We start from the raw sequence: 16,300 nt of genomic DNA on the forward strand, positions 1-16,300 counted from the left end.
AAATCAGTTGTGGTGTCATCTGTAGTTTAGTAAAGTTCTTAGCTCTACAGACGCATTTCCTTGAAAAGCTCATGCAGGAAAAACAAAAGAATAGGTCGTAACTCATCCAAAGCCTTAAATTATGTTGCCAAAATCAAGTTGTGCAAATATTTAAGTTAAGGCCACCGAAAATAACAGGTAGCTGGGATATTTGCAAAGGTTTGTGTTTGCATGGTTAAAGCAAGGTCACATTCTGAAAAAGAAACAAACACAATGTATTAATCATTTACACTCCTGACGGTCATGAATCTATTTCGGACTGCATGTGTTTTACTGCGGCGCCCTCTAGCGGTGCGATGGTGGTATTTGAAAGGCTGTGTTATAATCATTGGTTCAGAATGCCATCGTCGCTTTCTCGACCAATGGCACCTCCCTGATTTCTTTTCTCGGAGCTTCTTTAGCATGCATGCACCGCCTCCTTTGTATTGTGCCCTGCCCCCCCCCCCCCTCCCCTCTCACGCACACACACACACACACACACACACACACACACACACACACACACACACACACACACACACACACACACACACACACACACACACACACACACACACACACACACACACACACACACACACACACACACACACACATCCAATCCCCTGTGATGCTAACCGCCCCATGGCTGGACTGGAGCGGCATGTCTGTCGGGGAGGCGGTTTAATCTGAAAGCAAACCTGGATATTATGGAGTAATTGACGTGTTGACGGAGATGCATGAAGAAGGTGATTAAATCTGCACTTTCACGCGTTTCTATTGAGACATCTATATGCGCTTCAGTGCTCCATGATTGTGCTAACTCCTGTGATGGCCATAATCTTTGTTTTTGCTGAATTCTTTGCACATTATCATGTATTTCTTTTTAATAATAACCCTATCGTGTGTGTGGTTTGGTTGTGCAGACAGTCGGACTCCGCGGCGGGATGATTGGCGATGAACGAGCACAGGAACACAGAGAGAGAAATCTGAGTCACCATAATCCATCTGGACGCTGGGGGGGAAGATGAGGACCATGATGGCTTCGATGAAAACAGCATTATTCGTATTTATACAGGGGGGTGAGTGACTTTATACCTGCTTTGTTTTCTCTGCCCGCAGCGACTAAAAAGCGCTTCGCCATCTGTCACGAGAAGCATTTTGCATGATTGTTTCCAGAAGCCGCCCAATCACACTATTAATTTATACGCCACCGGCATCATGTCGGTTTGTACTCATCGTTTCTGCTGCCATTGTCGTCCATTCGCCGTGAGTCGTTTTGTTGCTCTTTTTTCCAGTGTTTTATATTCCTGCTGTAGACAATTAATAGCCGTCATTTTCCTTTGCTCTCACCGCAAACAACCCCAGTATCAAACAGTATCAAACAGTATCAAACAGTGTCACTCTGAGGTCGGCCTACGTCACGTAAATGTTGACTCAGGAGAAACAGGTGTTTGGGCAAATAACATCGAGTTCCGGAAGTCATCCAGGAAGTCCAAAGCAAATATATTCAAATCAATAAGAATTGTTTTTTCCCCCTAAGTAATAATCACGTTTTTAGTTTTGCAGATGGTTCATTTATGTATTAAGGTTTAGACACAAGCAAATCTATTTTTTGTTACATCATCAAAGCATACATGAAATAGCATTTGAGTATCTTGAGTGTCTACGATGTGAAATTGTAGCGTAATAAAGATGCTGCATAGAGGGTCACCTGTGCTTCTAAGTTATTATTTTTGAAGATGTTATCTGTATAAGAACATGTGATGTGATAACCAAACACATGATGTGCAAACTGTGTCAATATTTCTACCAGTCTGGGCTTCTTGTTTTCTCTTATTTCTGATATAAAATTAATATAACAACTACAGCAAGACGTTTCATGTTAAATAACACCTCTCCTTTGTTTCTGTCCCTTTTTATAGTATTAAAGATCATACAGTATTACTAATAATAACTGCACAGACAAGGTTCCTTATCACACAGACAACCAATCTGTGCTCTAAAATGCATCTCATTGTGGCTCCCTGGGAAATCTGGGGGCTCCCTCCTCCTCTTCACCACACAGTGTGTAATCCAGAGAGTATTGAGCATTGTTACAAGCCGCCGTGTCCCCCAGACCTATCAGTCCAAGCCCAATGTTAATTAGGACTTGATCCGCTTATGCCTCCCACTAGTCTCCCATGTCATTATCTGGGTGTGTTGTCATCGGGCTGTGCCTCAGCCTGTGAGAAATCTCCTGTTGATTTTAGGTCTGACACACACACACACTCACAGGTGGGGAGTGCCAAAACACACCTGTCTAGTATTACTAGTTGTTCATGTATTTATCAGTTTAAGGTGGTTCTTTGTGGTCTGACAGGTCTTGGGTTTTGCTTGTTGACAGTTATTTCTCACTGATCACATTTTAAGTAGCTTTTTGATTCTATGAGTTAGAAATACGTTGAGAGTTTTTCATCACAAATGAGGCATGTTTTAAACCTCCTAAACAACTAAAGATCTCTTAATATATGTCAACCTTTTTTAGGGAGCATTTTAGGCTTCCATCTTCAGTCTTTTTAATCCATTAAGTCTGCATTGTTTCACATGGTGATTCTGACCTCATTAAGCCCATATTGGCCTTGATATGTCCACAGTGAATCAGTTTCTTGTTCAATGCCCTTACAAACTAATGTCTTTTTCTATTGTCTGATTTTGAATGTGGAGGAAATTGGATTGCTGCTTCTTGTTGGATTTATTTATCTCAACTAGTGTGAGGGGAAAAGAGTAGATCATGCATTTTGTATTGTGTTTCCAAAGTTTGAAGCACAGCTTTTTGTTAGTTATCATTCCTTTTTTTGCACCTATTATTCAAGGATTTCCTCAATATTGCCCTTTTTGGTTACAGAGAAATGGGTACAGCTCTTGCAGTGTGTTTGTCACCTTTGACTGACTTGATATACACATGTGTTTGTTTTAGTCAGGGTCTGTCGCTGTGAGAGAATAGTAATGCCCTTCAGTGTTACAAAGGTTTCAGTCTTTTGGTAGTCTAGTGTGATCGGTGCCTGAAACTATTTTGGAGATGTTTCAGGGGAAGTGGGGTATGCAGCCAGACAATGAGACTTGCATGAGAAATACACTGAGGCCTGAACCTGGAAGCTGGCTGCTCTCGGCCTTGAGGCCATCATACTGAGTGTTTTTACTCATAAATAAATCTCTGAAAATCTGCTTTGTTGCCAGGCTACTGTTGAGCACTGAGGGGATGTGGAAGAGTACTTTTTTATTTTTCCCTTTTTGCCTCGAGTTTAGTCTTATCACTCGGGGAATATCAGGTTCAGCCATGACCTTTTGTTTTTTTTGCTACTTTTACTGGACACAAACTACATTTGTTAAACTCAGCAGCAACATATTTCTCTAAACTAGATAACAGCCGCTCACAACGACCCACAGAACTCGTCGTGAACTGTTTGATGGAGAAGAAACGCTGCCAGCAAACAGCCTACTGAACTGCTTTGAGTTCAGAGGAAAAAAAGACATTCAAAAGTTGCTTTAGATTCTTGAATTTCTTTAACCGGAAAACACATTTTGTAAAAAGATGTTACTGTTGAGTTTGTCAATTTTTTTATTTTATTTTTTAAAGCTCAAATGATTAGTGATGGACAGAAGGTTAATCAGTAATGCTTTCTGAGTTTGAGTAATCATTGTGATTTGTTTTGTGTTTGTAAAAATGACAAACACATATGTCGCCAATAGATTCCAGGCAAGATATTCTGACACCTGTCTTTGTTCTCAGTGACAGTAAAATGAAAACGTTTCCTCTTTCACTGTACTAGAGCGACATCAAGTCTGCTTTAAAAAAATCTGAATCTGATTCTTAAATCAGTCCTGTCAGGAGCTTATGGTTTGTGTCAGCTTTTGGTGCCCCCTGTTTACGGAGCGGTATCTCTTCGATTATTTTGTCCTGTACTGATGTGAATAACTTTCAATTCTATTTATTTTTCACTAATATTCAAACCCTGCTTCCTTTTAACTGTGAAGTTTACCACTTGAATATTTGATAAAGTCAAACGTATGAAACTGCTGCAGCTATTTCAGGCACTGAAAATAACAATATAGAAATAATCAATCATGGTGTCGTTTGCTTTTGTAGGTCATGAAGAGGAGTCGGTGTTCATTTCAGTCTGTTTCATAAGTCACTGCTCACAGGAGCTTTAAGCTTTGACAGCTCAAAACTTTGTTTAGTGAGCTGTGCCTTCGTTAACCAACAAATTAAACAAGTTCTAGCTTTCACTCAGATCATTGTATTCCAGTAATTAAATGTCTAATAGTATTTAAAGGAAGTAGCCCAGCCATGGTGTTTTTCTTCCTGAGCTGTTTAATGTATTGATCGTCTGTTAGTCGCTCATCAGCTCAGGATATTGATCAGAGTCCATGTACAAATTACATGCTTCAAGCAAGACTTTGATCCACTCGGATAACGTAGTTACTGTCCTCACACCCTTTGCCTTTCTGTCTCTCTTCCACAGTGCTCCACTACGCTGCGTGTCGCGACGTGACACTTCCCACTGGGAGCCTCTATCGCGTCGCAGGGTTCCAACTTTCCCTGCCGTGTGTTGTGACGGGGTTCGAGGGACCGCGCACACAGAATTTTGAGTGGTTCCTGTACAGGGACGATGCTGCTGGGAGGCAGATGGGAGTCGTCTCCACCAGGGATAAAGGCTTCCCTTATGCCCCGTTTCAGCCCCGGGTGAAGAACGGGGAGGTGAGAGTGGAGAGGGACTCGGGGGACAAAGTCCGGCTGGTGATCCAGAGGCTTCGGGCTGAGGACCAGGGGAAGTACGAGTGCTACACACCCAGCACTGACGAAAGTTACCAGGGGAACTACAGCGCCTCAGTGACTGTCAAAGGTGAGGTTACGATTATACACCGAGATCAGAAATCACTTTAAAGAGAGTCTTGGCCATAATAGCAGCTATAAAACATATTGTCTGGCGTATAAGTTAACGCGCTGATTAACGATGTGGTATATGTGCTGAAAGTCAGAAATGAGGGAGCAAGAAACGGACAGTTAAATGATAGAAGTATGCAAGTAGAGAAAGCGGTGCTTGAATTAAACAGGAGAAAAAGACGAGTCATTTCCAGAATGTATTATGAAGGTAATTAGGTGTTTGACTGTGTTCATGTGCGACTTAAACGTCTGACAATCGAAATGTAACTATCCTTAAATTAAGGATTGTTGGCTGAATAAATGACAAATTAAAAGTTGTGTTCAACGTCCCGCTTTCATCCCTACAAATAACATCGTTTAGCTCTGAGACAGAATGGAAACGAGTTCATCCAAGTTCCTTCATGAGGGCTCCGAAAGATGTATTACATCAGCCACATGGACATTTTACCATGCATTCATCCGATTTTGTGTTTGACTTTGTTAATAATCGCTTGTTTACATTCAGCGTCTGGAGTTTGAACTCTTCTCTGTCTCTTTGTCTTCACATTATCCATCTGCTGGAGCTTGCGTTCATATTCTGCCGTCCAAAAGCTCGTCAGGGACGTCTCCTCTCGGCGTCCTTTTAGTGTTCTGCGAGGTTGAAGTTTGGCATGGTGCCTGGTGTTAAAGTTGCCGCTGAAGACTTTCATCTCTATAACAGGCAGTTAATCCCCCATTCTTTGGCAAAGCCGGTGGCAAAAGCTAAGGCTTTCACTCAGTCACAGCAAGCCTGTTTGATGAAAAGATTGAGTTTTCTAAACATAGAAGTGTCTATAAACAGCACACAGGGGTTAGAAATTAAATGTTGGTGTGTTTTTTTTCTTCCTGTTCGGCCCCTGTAGCCGCTCAATGTAATATAATTTGTCTATTTGTGTCCCTTAATGCACATGCAGTGATCCCTGACACTCTCCAGATCAGCTACACTCGCTCACTCACTGGTCAGCCAGTGCCAGAGGGGGCTGAATTGACGCTGACATGCTCAGCTGGCATCCAATCAGAGCAGCTCACGCACCTGTCTATCACGTTTGGGAAGAGGAGCGCAGGAGAGAGCGCAGGGAGCGACGGCACAGGAGGGGAGGTGAGCAACGTCAGAGAGATAATCTCCATCGACAAGATGCTGGGGATCGTTCCTGGGCGTGCGTACAAGAAGAGGTACGACGACGGAGAGATCACGCTGGAGAAGAGGAACGGGGAGGCGGGGCTGGCTGTGTACGTGATGAAGATGAAGGCGGTGCAGCCGGACGATACGGGCTCATATTTCTGCGAAGCCTCTCAGTGGATCCGTGACCCTGACCGATCGTGGCAGAAGATTGCACAGAGGACTCTGGATATTGGCAACTTGACTGTTCAGCAAATAGGTCAGTATGATTGAAAGAATGTGAATATTTCCAAAACTATGACAAAGCAATTTCCACACTGTACTACCACAAGCATATGTCACAGAGAAGTTAGTAATAAAACCCTTAAGCAGGCCCTTTGTAAAGTGATGAGCCACAGATATAAGGAAATCAAATTGGCTGCTGTGATTGCAGAATAAAACAATGAAACAAATCGACAGTCGTTTGGTTTCTCCCCGTCACTTAATGACTCTTGGCTCTCTCTCTCTCTCTCTCTCTCTCTCTCTCTCTCTCTCTCTCTCTCTCTCTCTCTCTCTCTCTCTCTCTCTCTCTCTCTCTCTCTCTCTCTCTCTCTGGCGTCAGATGGCCAGGATGTTCAGTGCTGTTGAGCACTTTGGACCCTGTCCAGGTTTCAGGCTGGGTGTTTGTGTTACTTGGAGCTTAGCTGAATGTCTAGTTTGCTGGCTGGGAGAGAGTGAGCGCTGCACTGACTTGACAGATAGGCAGCTTGTTGCCTTGTTTGTTGGCCTGTGTGGACAGAGGGCGTGCTCGGGGGTTCTGATTAGCTGCAGGGATAGCTAGCTCACACATAACCCGTTGGATGGATGGACATCTTCAAATTAGGGCTGCAGCAAATCCTCTTGATAGGTCAGCTGTTTATTTTCCTGATTAATCTTTCAGTCTATGAAGGGTCCAAGGTCCAGTTTTCTTCTTCTTTTGTTTTGTTTTTAAAAATTGGCTACTTCATTATAAATGTCTGATAAGTTTTCTATAGACTTAATAACTGCAGCTCTGCTTCTACTATCGGCTCAGGTTGTCAGCTGTCAGAGCGCCTGACTGACAGGCTTGGCGCTCAGGCAGACCTCTTGTTGAACATCCCTCTGGCTTTGATAGGTTCAGTAGTCTGCAGCATGAACAGCTTCATAACCACTTCACGGCTCTTCCACTTGGCTCGATTTACATTCTGAAGGGCTGGTGTTGATCTAAAGGCTTAAGAAATCATTTCTCTCACCTTGGCCTCTTCTATCCCACAGAGAGGATGAATATCTCTCTGTCAGATTGCTGTCTCCATTACTGTGAGGACAGCTCTGCCCAGCACTTCCTACTCAATCTGTGTACCTTTTTATTGTGAAATCTGGCTACTGTCAAATTCTGTGTGTAAGACACACTTTTCATACTGTGTCTTATATACCTGTGTGACTTCAATGATTTTACAGTGTATTTTGTTTTTTTTATTTTATTTTATTTTTTTAACCCTTTTATAGGGCACTCATTGAAATAGTTTGAAATTCAACCTCAGAGTGTTATTGGGGGACATAACAGAACTTTATTTCTGTTTATAAAAAAAAAATCAGTGAGGTAGGGTGATCTGATTGGCTGAGGATCACATGCTTCTCGACCTGACTGAGGTGCAGAAGGGTGGACATGTAATGTGTACGGAAATTACCAAAAATAGTCACTTGCCCGATAAAGGGTTAAATACTGATGTAAATATGTTGCCAGTAAAGCAGCTTCATCTGTGTAATCACACGTACATAAATTCAAGAATGAAGTCAACACTCGGGTCGAGTGGGACTAAAACAAAGTAATACGTTCTTCTTAATAGTATTAAGGAGCTACCCACATGACGTGGGTCAAATCATTTTCTGTTCAGCATTAAAACTGAAGCTGCAGTTGGAGACTCACATCTGTTCAATGCATGCATTGTTTGTGCTCACACACAATGCTGACAGGCACTATTTAGCTCAGTTTTTTTCTCTCCCCTGCTGTCTGACGAATACAATAGTCTGACATGTCTCCCTTTGTTCACATCAATAATGTGTTTTATTATTGAGCAGGGCTGTGTTTTGGAGAAGTCTTGTGGTTAAACGAGGCCTCGCTCACACAATGGACAAATACACCTTCTAATTATACCAGACTATCAGCACCAACTATATGAAAGGCTTTCTTTTAACCTAGTGAAACATGTTCATTTTCTACTATTCATTCAGCTGTTTTTTGTCATATCACTTGATTGGAAATCCTTCATAATGAAGCTTTGTTCAAACAATACAGTACCAATTAAAGTCTATTTCATTCTGGCAGTCACATCATGTTATGACTGCCCGGCTTTCCTTTCCAAAGATTTGACTCAGATTTGACTGTTTCTTTGAGTCTTTGCAGCACGGAGGATTTTCCAATGTTTTCACATCTCTCTCTCTCTCTCTCTCTCTCTCTCTCTCTCTCCCCCAGCTGAATCACTGAGCGTAACCTCCTCACCCCGAGGGGAGGTCACCCTGCAGATCGGTTCCCCTCTCATCCTGACGTGTGAGGTGTTGGGGATGCCGTCTGATGTGAACTCCGGACTGCTCGTTCAGTGGATGAAGAGGGGATCAGTAAGCAGCGATGTGGCTGTAGCCGGAGGAGTGGAGGTACTGAATCTTTTGTGTGACAAGGCAGAGATGCTGCTGCTTGTTTGAGTTATTTTTACAGCAGTTTGGTATACAGTACAAACAAATATAGACTTCATGCTATCACTAAAACAACTTGCAGGAAAATGAGACTTGTTTGCCGTCACAGTCTAATAAAATTAATAAAATAAAGAGACTGACTTTGAATAGATTTTTTTAAGCACAGACAGAGGATAATTTACGGACATCATTAAGGTCTGTCCAAAGTCACATTATTGTTTCACAGTTACTCAGCTCAAATTACAGATGGATATGAAACGTTTTTAATTGGACGTGTCTAAGTGCTGGAAGCTAAATTCTGATAAATGACAAGAAACTGCTTATTTAGGCTTCTTCATGTTTGCAGATAATGGATTGTTACATTATTGACTAATCCAAAGCATTCCTAGAACAAAACAACAATCAGCTATTCTATAAATGTTGTGATTTCTTTTGTTCTGATGCCTTGAAAATCTTTAGTTCCGGTGTACATTCTAACTCATCCTGACATCTTTTATTTTATGAAAAGGTGGAAGTGGCCCGGATGAGCCCAGATGGTGTAGTGAGCTGGGGGGACGACACCAGCCGATCTAGTGGGGGGTCCATGGAGAAAGTGTCAGAGGGAAAATACTCTCTGAAGCTGTTCTCAGCCCGCCCTCTAGACTCTGGAGTGTACAGGTGTGTCGTGAGTGTATACGCTGGAAGAAGAAACCCTGGTCCCTCTACACCTGCCACACACACCCAGAGGTCTGAGGGCGTCACTGTCAACCTCAAGACCAAAGGTGAGAGTCAAGTCAAGAGAGGTGCAACACGCCAACTCACTCCATGAGTGTCATTCTCAAAGAAGGAGGAACGCTACTGGAGAAGCTGCACTGTTAAAAAACAAAACAATTCAGAATACATGATACATTAGCATGCAGGTTTTAACATAGCTATCTTAAATTAATGGGAGGGGGGGAAACTGTTCAAATGCTATTTTAAATAAATTTGAAAAGGTAAGAGGATTTGATCCCCAGCTCTTGTGTTCACATGTCGAAGTGTCCTTGGGTCAGGGCACTGAACTCGCTAAACACTGAACAAATTGTTTCCACTGCTGTGTGTGTGAATGCATGTGGAGTAGTGCTGTAGGGCAGTTAGGCACTTTACGTGACAGCCAGTGTGTGAATGTGGTGTGAGTGGGTGTCCACATCCACCGATAAATCCTGATCCAGCTTTGCTTAACCCTTCTTAAGTTTACAGCAAATTCCTAAAACTTTGACTATTTCTTGAGCACGATGGGTTCAGACAAGATCCAACTGCTCAAGGTAAGACTGAAAGAAGTAAAAGAGTGATTTGGTTCACTTCTTATTAGAAATGCACGTTAGTTTAACTGGATTTAACTCAGATTACCTTTTAAATGTTGTAAAAATTGATGAACAGGCGTTGAGTTTCTCAGCATCCACGACCAATTTCTCCCGAGGGAGACACATAAATAAACCTTGAGATTAAATATATGAATTCAGTTTTGTTTATAGATTTCACTTATGTTCTCTTATTCTGTCTTTGAACTTGCCACTTTCTTCCTCAGATGTGCTAGTTTCCGCCGTGGCTCAGCTCCCCAGAGGCCCCCTGCTAAAAAGAGGCAGCACCATCACACTGATCTGCACCGCCACTGTGACAACCACGGGTCCTGCCCAGGCACAGGTGCAGTGGCTGCGCTGGCCGATCCCTGCACCATTTATCAGGAGAGGGCAGAGCACGACTCCTGATGTTACTCTGTCAGCTTCCCCTGTCGAGGACAAACCCAGAGTGATGGCTGCCCTCATGTACGATGGTGTTTCAAAAATCTACACCAACACAAGCGAGGTCAGCATCGACCGCCTGTCTGCTGTCAGCTACAGACTGAGGGTCCACACAGCTACAATAGAGGATCAGGGAATGTATGCGTGTCATGCAGAGGCTTGGGGGCAGGACCCGCATGGAGGCTGGTACAACACAGGGTCCAGGGCGGAGTCAAATGCAGTGACTGTTTACCTCTATGCCAGAGGTAAGTCAGACTCATAGTGGATAATGTAACGCATCACAGACGCATTTAAAGACATTTCGACAGCTCTCCTTTCAAAGCCCACAGTCTAAACATGTACACATTTTAATAAAGGAATCTTCCTGGTTCAAGTTAAGTCCGATTGGCTACAGAGACGGTATCGTCTACCTATTGGCTCGAGTGCTGCCCTTTCAATTTCCCTCCAGATTTATCCCCGTCGTCTGGAGATTGGACAGGTTAAACAAAAAAAGCAACTTTTGGTCACAAGCTGGAGGGTTTCCTGTCTAAATGTCAGCTGTAAATTTAAAGCCTTGACTCTTAACCTAGAGTGATGTTTCACATTTTAAGTAGATTGATTGATTAACCTCTACACCCTTTCTTCCCTCGAGCTGATTACAGGTCAACGTTCACCTGTATTTACAGCTTACAAATGTAAACGTGCACTTTACCGTCCCATGTAGCAGACATTTAGAAAAGGCATTTCTAGCTCAAATGACTGCCATCAAAGTATTTTTATCAAGTGATCAACAGATGGATATTTCAATTTTACACTTAAAATCATAAAGCTCATAAATCAACTCAATATTTGGCAAAAGCTAAATGACGGTGTGTCCAGCACAGGACTTATCATAGTTTCTTTTAAACTCTAACCCTTTTTTACTATTTGGGTCGATGACCTGCTTTCTACTCGACATGCTGGTAGACTCTAGGTTGAGAACACATTTGGTTTTTGTTAGGTCAGCCCATTAACTTGATTTTGATCAATATGGATTCCAAACATGTTAAAAATCCATATCAGTTTCAAACCAAACCAAACGTTTGTTCAAAATGTTGTACTTGGTTTACTTCACATAATATCCACGTCACCTTGTTTTATTGGGTTATAATGCAATCTAGGACTCTATTTGACTATCAAAAGCTAACGAGACCAAAACAAAGACTGTTTCTATTAAATGATTTAAATGTCTGAAACGGGTGCCGTTAGGTGCCAGACAAAGTATGTTAGAGCTCGCTGCTGAATCAGCCTTCATTTATATTTCCCACAACAAGGAATCACAATGTGTGGCTGTTAAGACACAGCAGGATCAGATTATATTAGTTTAAAAAAAAAAAACTTAAACATTCAGGACAAAATCAGCAAAGACAGAAAAGGTTCCACTTTGTCCACAGGGGGCGCCAAAATCTACACAAACAAAAGTTCCAATCAGGAGCTTTAAAATAGAAATATTACTTAAAATAGAACTTAAGTGCATCTTACTGTATCGCTCTTGTAAAACTATTTGCATTATGGTTTTTCTCTCCTTTTTAAATTTTCACTTTCCCCAGCTGCTGACCTCCTCCTCATCCCTCTGGTTGTCGGAGTATCCTCGGCCTTGTTTGTTGGCATCCTCATCATCGCAACTGTGACCTGCTGCTTCATGAAGCGACTGGCGAGGCAGCGCGCTCAAAAATAACTTTCTGCAGTGGCTGGCTATGTGAAATCTTCATGCTTGTGAAGAGGCTTAGAGAAGTGATGCACAGGATAACATGGAAGAAATAACTTCAAGACAAAATTAAATGAAAAATGGAACAGGTCCATGGTGTGTGTTTTCATCCTACGGTGTATCAAACACAGCCAAAAAAAATCTGTTTTATAATCTCATGTATTTTTATATCCAAACGTCTGAAAAGAGCATGTTTTAGTGATGACAGCATCACAAACAGGGAGACATAATAATCTGGATTTTTTTTAAACCACAACTCAGTTACCCTTATTCTCAGTTTTTTTAATTATTCCTTTTTTCCACTGCAAAATGTGTTCTTAAGATGAAAGTAATGGAGGTACTTAATGTCTGTTTAAAGTTAGGAGTCCTACAGATACTGCAAAGGATACAAAGTTGTTTTTCTAGAATGGCCGAGCGGACTCCCTTCCATAAGTCAAAGTTATTCTTTGCTGAATAGTTTGGCTGTTTTTAAATGGTGCTGGATTCAACGTTGATAAGTGATGGTTGTTTTCTCACCTAAACAGAAACATTGATCGTTCCTCAAACAGCATGCTTTTCTTTGATTACAAACATGAACAAAGTCTTAATGTCTCTGCATGCTTTAGCCTCTAGCACTGCCGCTGACAGTCACATGAATGCTAATGGGAGCAGTTAAGCTTCCAGAAAGTTAATACGAGCAGGGATCTCCGACTGCCTGCAGTCAGGCCACACTCTGCATGTAAACAGTCTCTGTATGTTACTTAATAAGGAAGGCTCTGGCCGAGGACTTAGTGATGCCAAGACCAATTGAGAACCGATTCTAAACACAAGCATTCCTCGCCTGTGACGCTTCAACGCTGAAGTGAGTCTCCTATACAGCACTGTATAGCTTCGACGAAGAGAAATGGAAACGATATCCATTATGCACTGAGTTAAAATGTGTAAATATTGTATGGATTTTTGCATTTTATTTTCGTAATGTAAGTAAGACTGTAGTCATGTTTGTCTTTGTGCAAAGCACCGCTGTTTAAAATTCCACAGCAGTCTGTTCTGCTCTTTTGAAGCACTTGGACGTTAATGGGACTGGGACCAAAGCCCCTTCTGTATCCTTCTTTTACTTGATTTACTTCCAGCTGAATTGTACGTCTTTGCTGTACTTGAGCTTCGAGCTCATTTAAGTGTTATTTTTTTCTTTCTTATTTTCTGCGATTAACGGTTCCTCTGTGACTGAAAAGTGGAGTCAGTACTGTGAAAAAGAATCCCTCGTTTGTTACACAGAGTAACAGAAACGCTGTTGTTGTCGTGCCACACTATGTAGGATCCCTGAGGTTAATGTCTCCTGAGATGTGCAGTCACATGACTCGATAAAGTCTCAATATCCTCGTCTTCTTAGTCATCATGTGGTTCCAGCCGCACATTTCCACTGCCAAGACTTTTTTTGACTTTTAACCTCTGCTGCTAGCCCACAAAAATCTGTTGGACAGATTTACTGTCTGCGCACTTACAATGAGTGAAATCTATCCACCTCTTCCTGTCTAAAGTAACACTGATGTACATTATGATCATACGAGTCTGACACAGACTGTGATCATTTAAAGTTTGATAAGAAGTGGTGAAAAAGATGCAGACCGTAGAGTTAGTTGTCCTTAAGCTGGCAGCTCTCTAATGAGGTTATTTCAGGTCATCTTTTCCCTCTTCTTTTGATTACATGCTGACAGATGCTTGAAAGTCTGTTTTGTTCTTTATTTTATTTCTGATGGTTATTTTACGCTGTGAGAGTCGGTCTAAAATCTGCCCGTCCTCTCTAACCTGTGTGCTCCCTTAAACCCTGATTATAAATGTTCATGAACATTAGGGAATAAAATCACAGCTCTGCCCGCATCCTGAGCCACTTTGCTCCAGATCAACTCCTCAAAGCTGATTTTGCTCACTCACACCCGCCCACCACATGATTACACACGCACACACACAGACAGATGCACGTGCACACAGCAGCAGCGCAGTGCTGTGCTGGCTGGCATTTCAGAGAGAAGTATGTGAGTATCTGCGTGTTCATCTGTAATCCCTGTTCATGGCTGCAGCGTGTGGCCCCTCCCCCCTCCTGCTCAGTGTGCTTCAGAGGCAGCGTCGCTTGTGTTTGATTCATTTCAGTCTCTGTTCCCTGAGAGTTACAGCCAGCTTCCAAAAAAAGAGAGTGTGAAAGCAGCTGTCTAAGTTGTGCTTTTCTTTGAAGATGTTTTAAACCCTTTATTGAAGGTGATATGTTTTCTTTGTATTGTTGACTCATGTTTTATAACCACTGTTCCTGAATGCATCTTGCTGCCATGGAAATATATAAAGGCGGATTATCGCTCAGTTTGTTTCTTATGGTGCTTTGGCAAACTTGCCAGTTGATAAACCAATAAAAAAACCCACTCTGGATTTCTGATGTCACTTAGTTTTGTTTATCCCATTATTTTCTATCGTCTGTTTTCGGAGAAGCTGGAAATGTTAATGTCAGGAGCCCATGGAGACCGCTGGAGGACACAGTGTGCTGAGAGAAATAATGAAATCAGTTTTAAAAATTGGTTCATGTGCTATTTGAGCATATTTTCCATCTAAATATTAGAACCAAACCCAAATATTTTGTGCGGTTGCTCCATTTTCCGAGTTGGGACCAGCCGAGCAGAAGTTTGTATTCAACTCCACATTTATTCTCAAGCCTTTGTGATGTAGCTGTCGAGGTTAAAGATATGTGTATATATAAGATACTGATCAAATTACAATCAAAAAAGAAGTACTTTTAGTGACAAAAAACAGATCATTCTCACCTGGATCTGCAGAATCTTCGCTTCGACTGAGCGTTTGGGTGTCATTTAGCAACTTTAATTTTACAGCAGCAATTAAACAGTTTGGCTAACTCTAAAAATGCTTATCAACCCAGTTTGTAAAAGAGCAGGCAAATGTTCTCAGTTTTCAGCAACAGCACATTTGCAATACACCTGTCCTGTACACAAAAACAACACGAGACACATTAGGCTGTTTTTAACTGAACAAACTAAAGACTAAATATTCTCTCCTAATCCTGAAACTATAAACTAAAGGAGAGTGAATCCTGGCTCTCTATTGGTCAGATGGCCAGAAGCATTGCCTCTATTTATTTGATTTATGTCATCCTTATCCTTTGGCTCTTAGTGGTTAAGTTCTGCCTTATTTAGGGGATATAATGTTATTGCTGTGATTATGTGATTTCATTAATTTTACAATTCAAGCAGCAACCTTTTCATTTGAGATTCAGCTCTGTGGAGAGGATTGAGTCGTCTCATTAACGGCTGCCCTTCATAATCCCATCCATCCAAGACCAAAAATATGACAGCCCATTTATTTCAACTCTTGTGTAAAACTGAAAGAGATGAGTCAGCAGAAATGTGTTTAATTCTACTGTTGATACCGTCTGCCCTTGCTGTGCCTCTCTGAGCTCCTGTGGCATTACAGTATATCAGTTTACAGAACATTACATCACTAATGCAAATGTTAATCCTGTTCTCCTGGTACGTATGAATTCAGAGGGATGTGGCAGGCAGACAAACACAGGCTTTGTGAAACACTGATAAGAAGCTGCTGCCTCTGGTTGGTTGGTTAACATACCTGCTCTTCTGACCAATCCCTGCCACCTGAACATTCACTAAGGCAGGATTAAACATGCAACACACACTGCAGGCCAGATGCCCTCACTGTGCCATGTTTGCAACGAGTTTGAACAGCTGATACCAGCTAAAAACAAAACTTCTGTTTCATGCTTTGTAGACCATATATCACAATTTAAATACATTTTCTCACTTAATGATTTACATCCAGGTAGGTAAAGAAAATAAAAAAGCATGGACGAGGTATATATTACCCCCATATTTGTTATTTCATATATGAGCCAAGAGGCAGTTACCTTTGAATACGCTTGCATTGACTGTATGCGAAGGTCAAATATTTTCTTTACACCCATTCTAATCTCCATCACATATCTCGCGTGTTTAAATCAATACAACAAACACATCATCTCAAGCACTTTACAGTGACTGTCTATATAC

General features: G+C 41.8%; 1 protein-coding gene and 1 long non-coding RNA gene across 2 annotated transcripts; one reads left to right on the forward strand and one right to left on the reverse strand.

The window, feature by feature from the left end:
• The first annotated feature begins 589 nt into the window (after positions 1–589).
• Positions 590–12,349, forward strand: igsf8 (immunoglobulin superfamily, member 8). Its single transcript, XM_079340818.1, has 8 exons — positions 590–767; positions 945–1,100; positions 4,524–4,904; positions 5,878–6,342; positions 8,554–8,732; positions 9,280–9,532; positions 10,318–10,776; positions 12,100–12,349. Exons 2-8 carry the CDS (start codon positions 1,046–1,048, stop codon positions 12,225–12,227), a joined length of 1,920 nt encoding a protein of 639 aa, XP_079196944.1. The 5' UTR covers positions 590–767; positions 945–1,045; the 3' UTR covers positions 12,228–12,349.
• A 1,662-nt stretch (positions 12,350–14,011) lies between these two features.
• Positions 14,012–16,249, reverse strand: LOC306822085. The gene is made up of 2 exons (XR_013778852.1): positions 15,047–16,249; positions 14,012–14,951 (listed from the first exon to the last, which is right to left on the reverse strand). It is a non-coding gene; the product is annotated as an uncharacterized lncRNA (long non-coding RNA).
• Positions 16,250–16,300: the final 51 nt, after the last annotated feature.

This window comes from Symphodus melops (assembly GCF_947650265.1).
Source record: "Symphodus melops genome assembly, chromosome: 4".
NCBI lineage: Eukaryota > Metazoa > Chordata > Actinopteri > Labriformes > Labridae > Symphodus > Symphodus melops.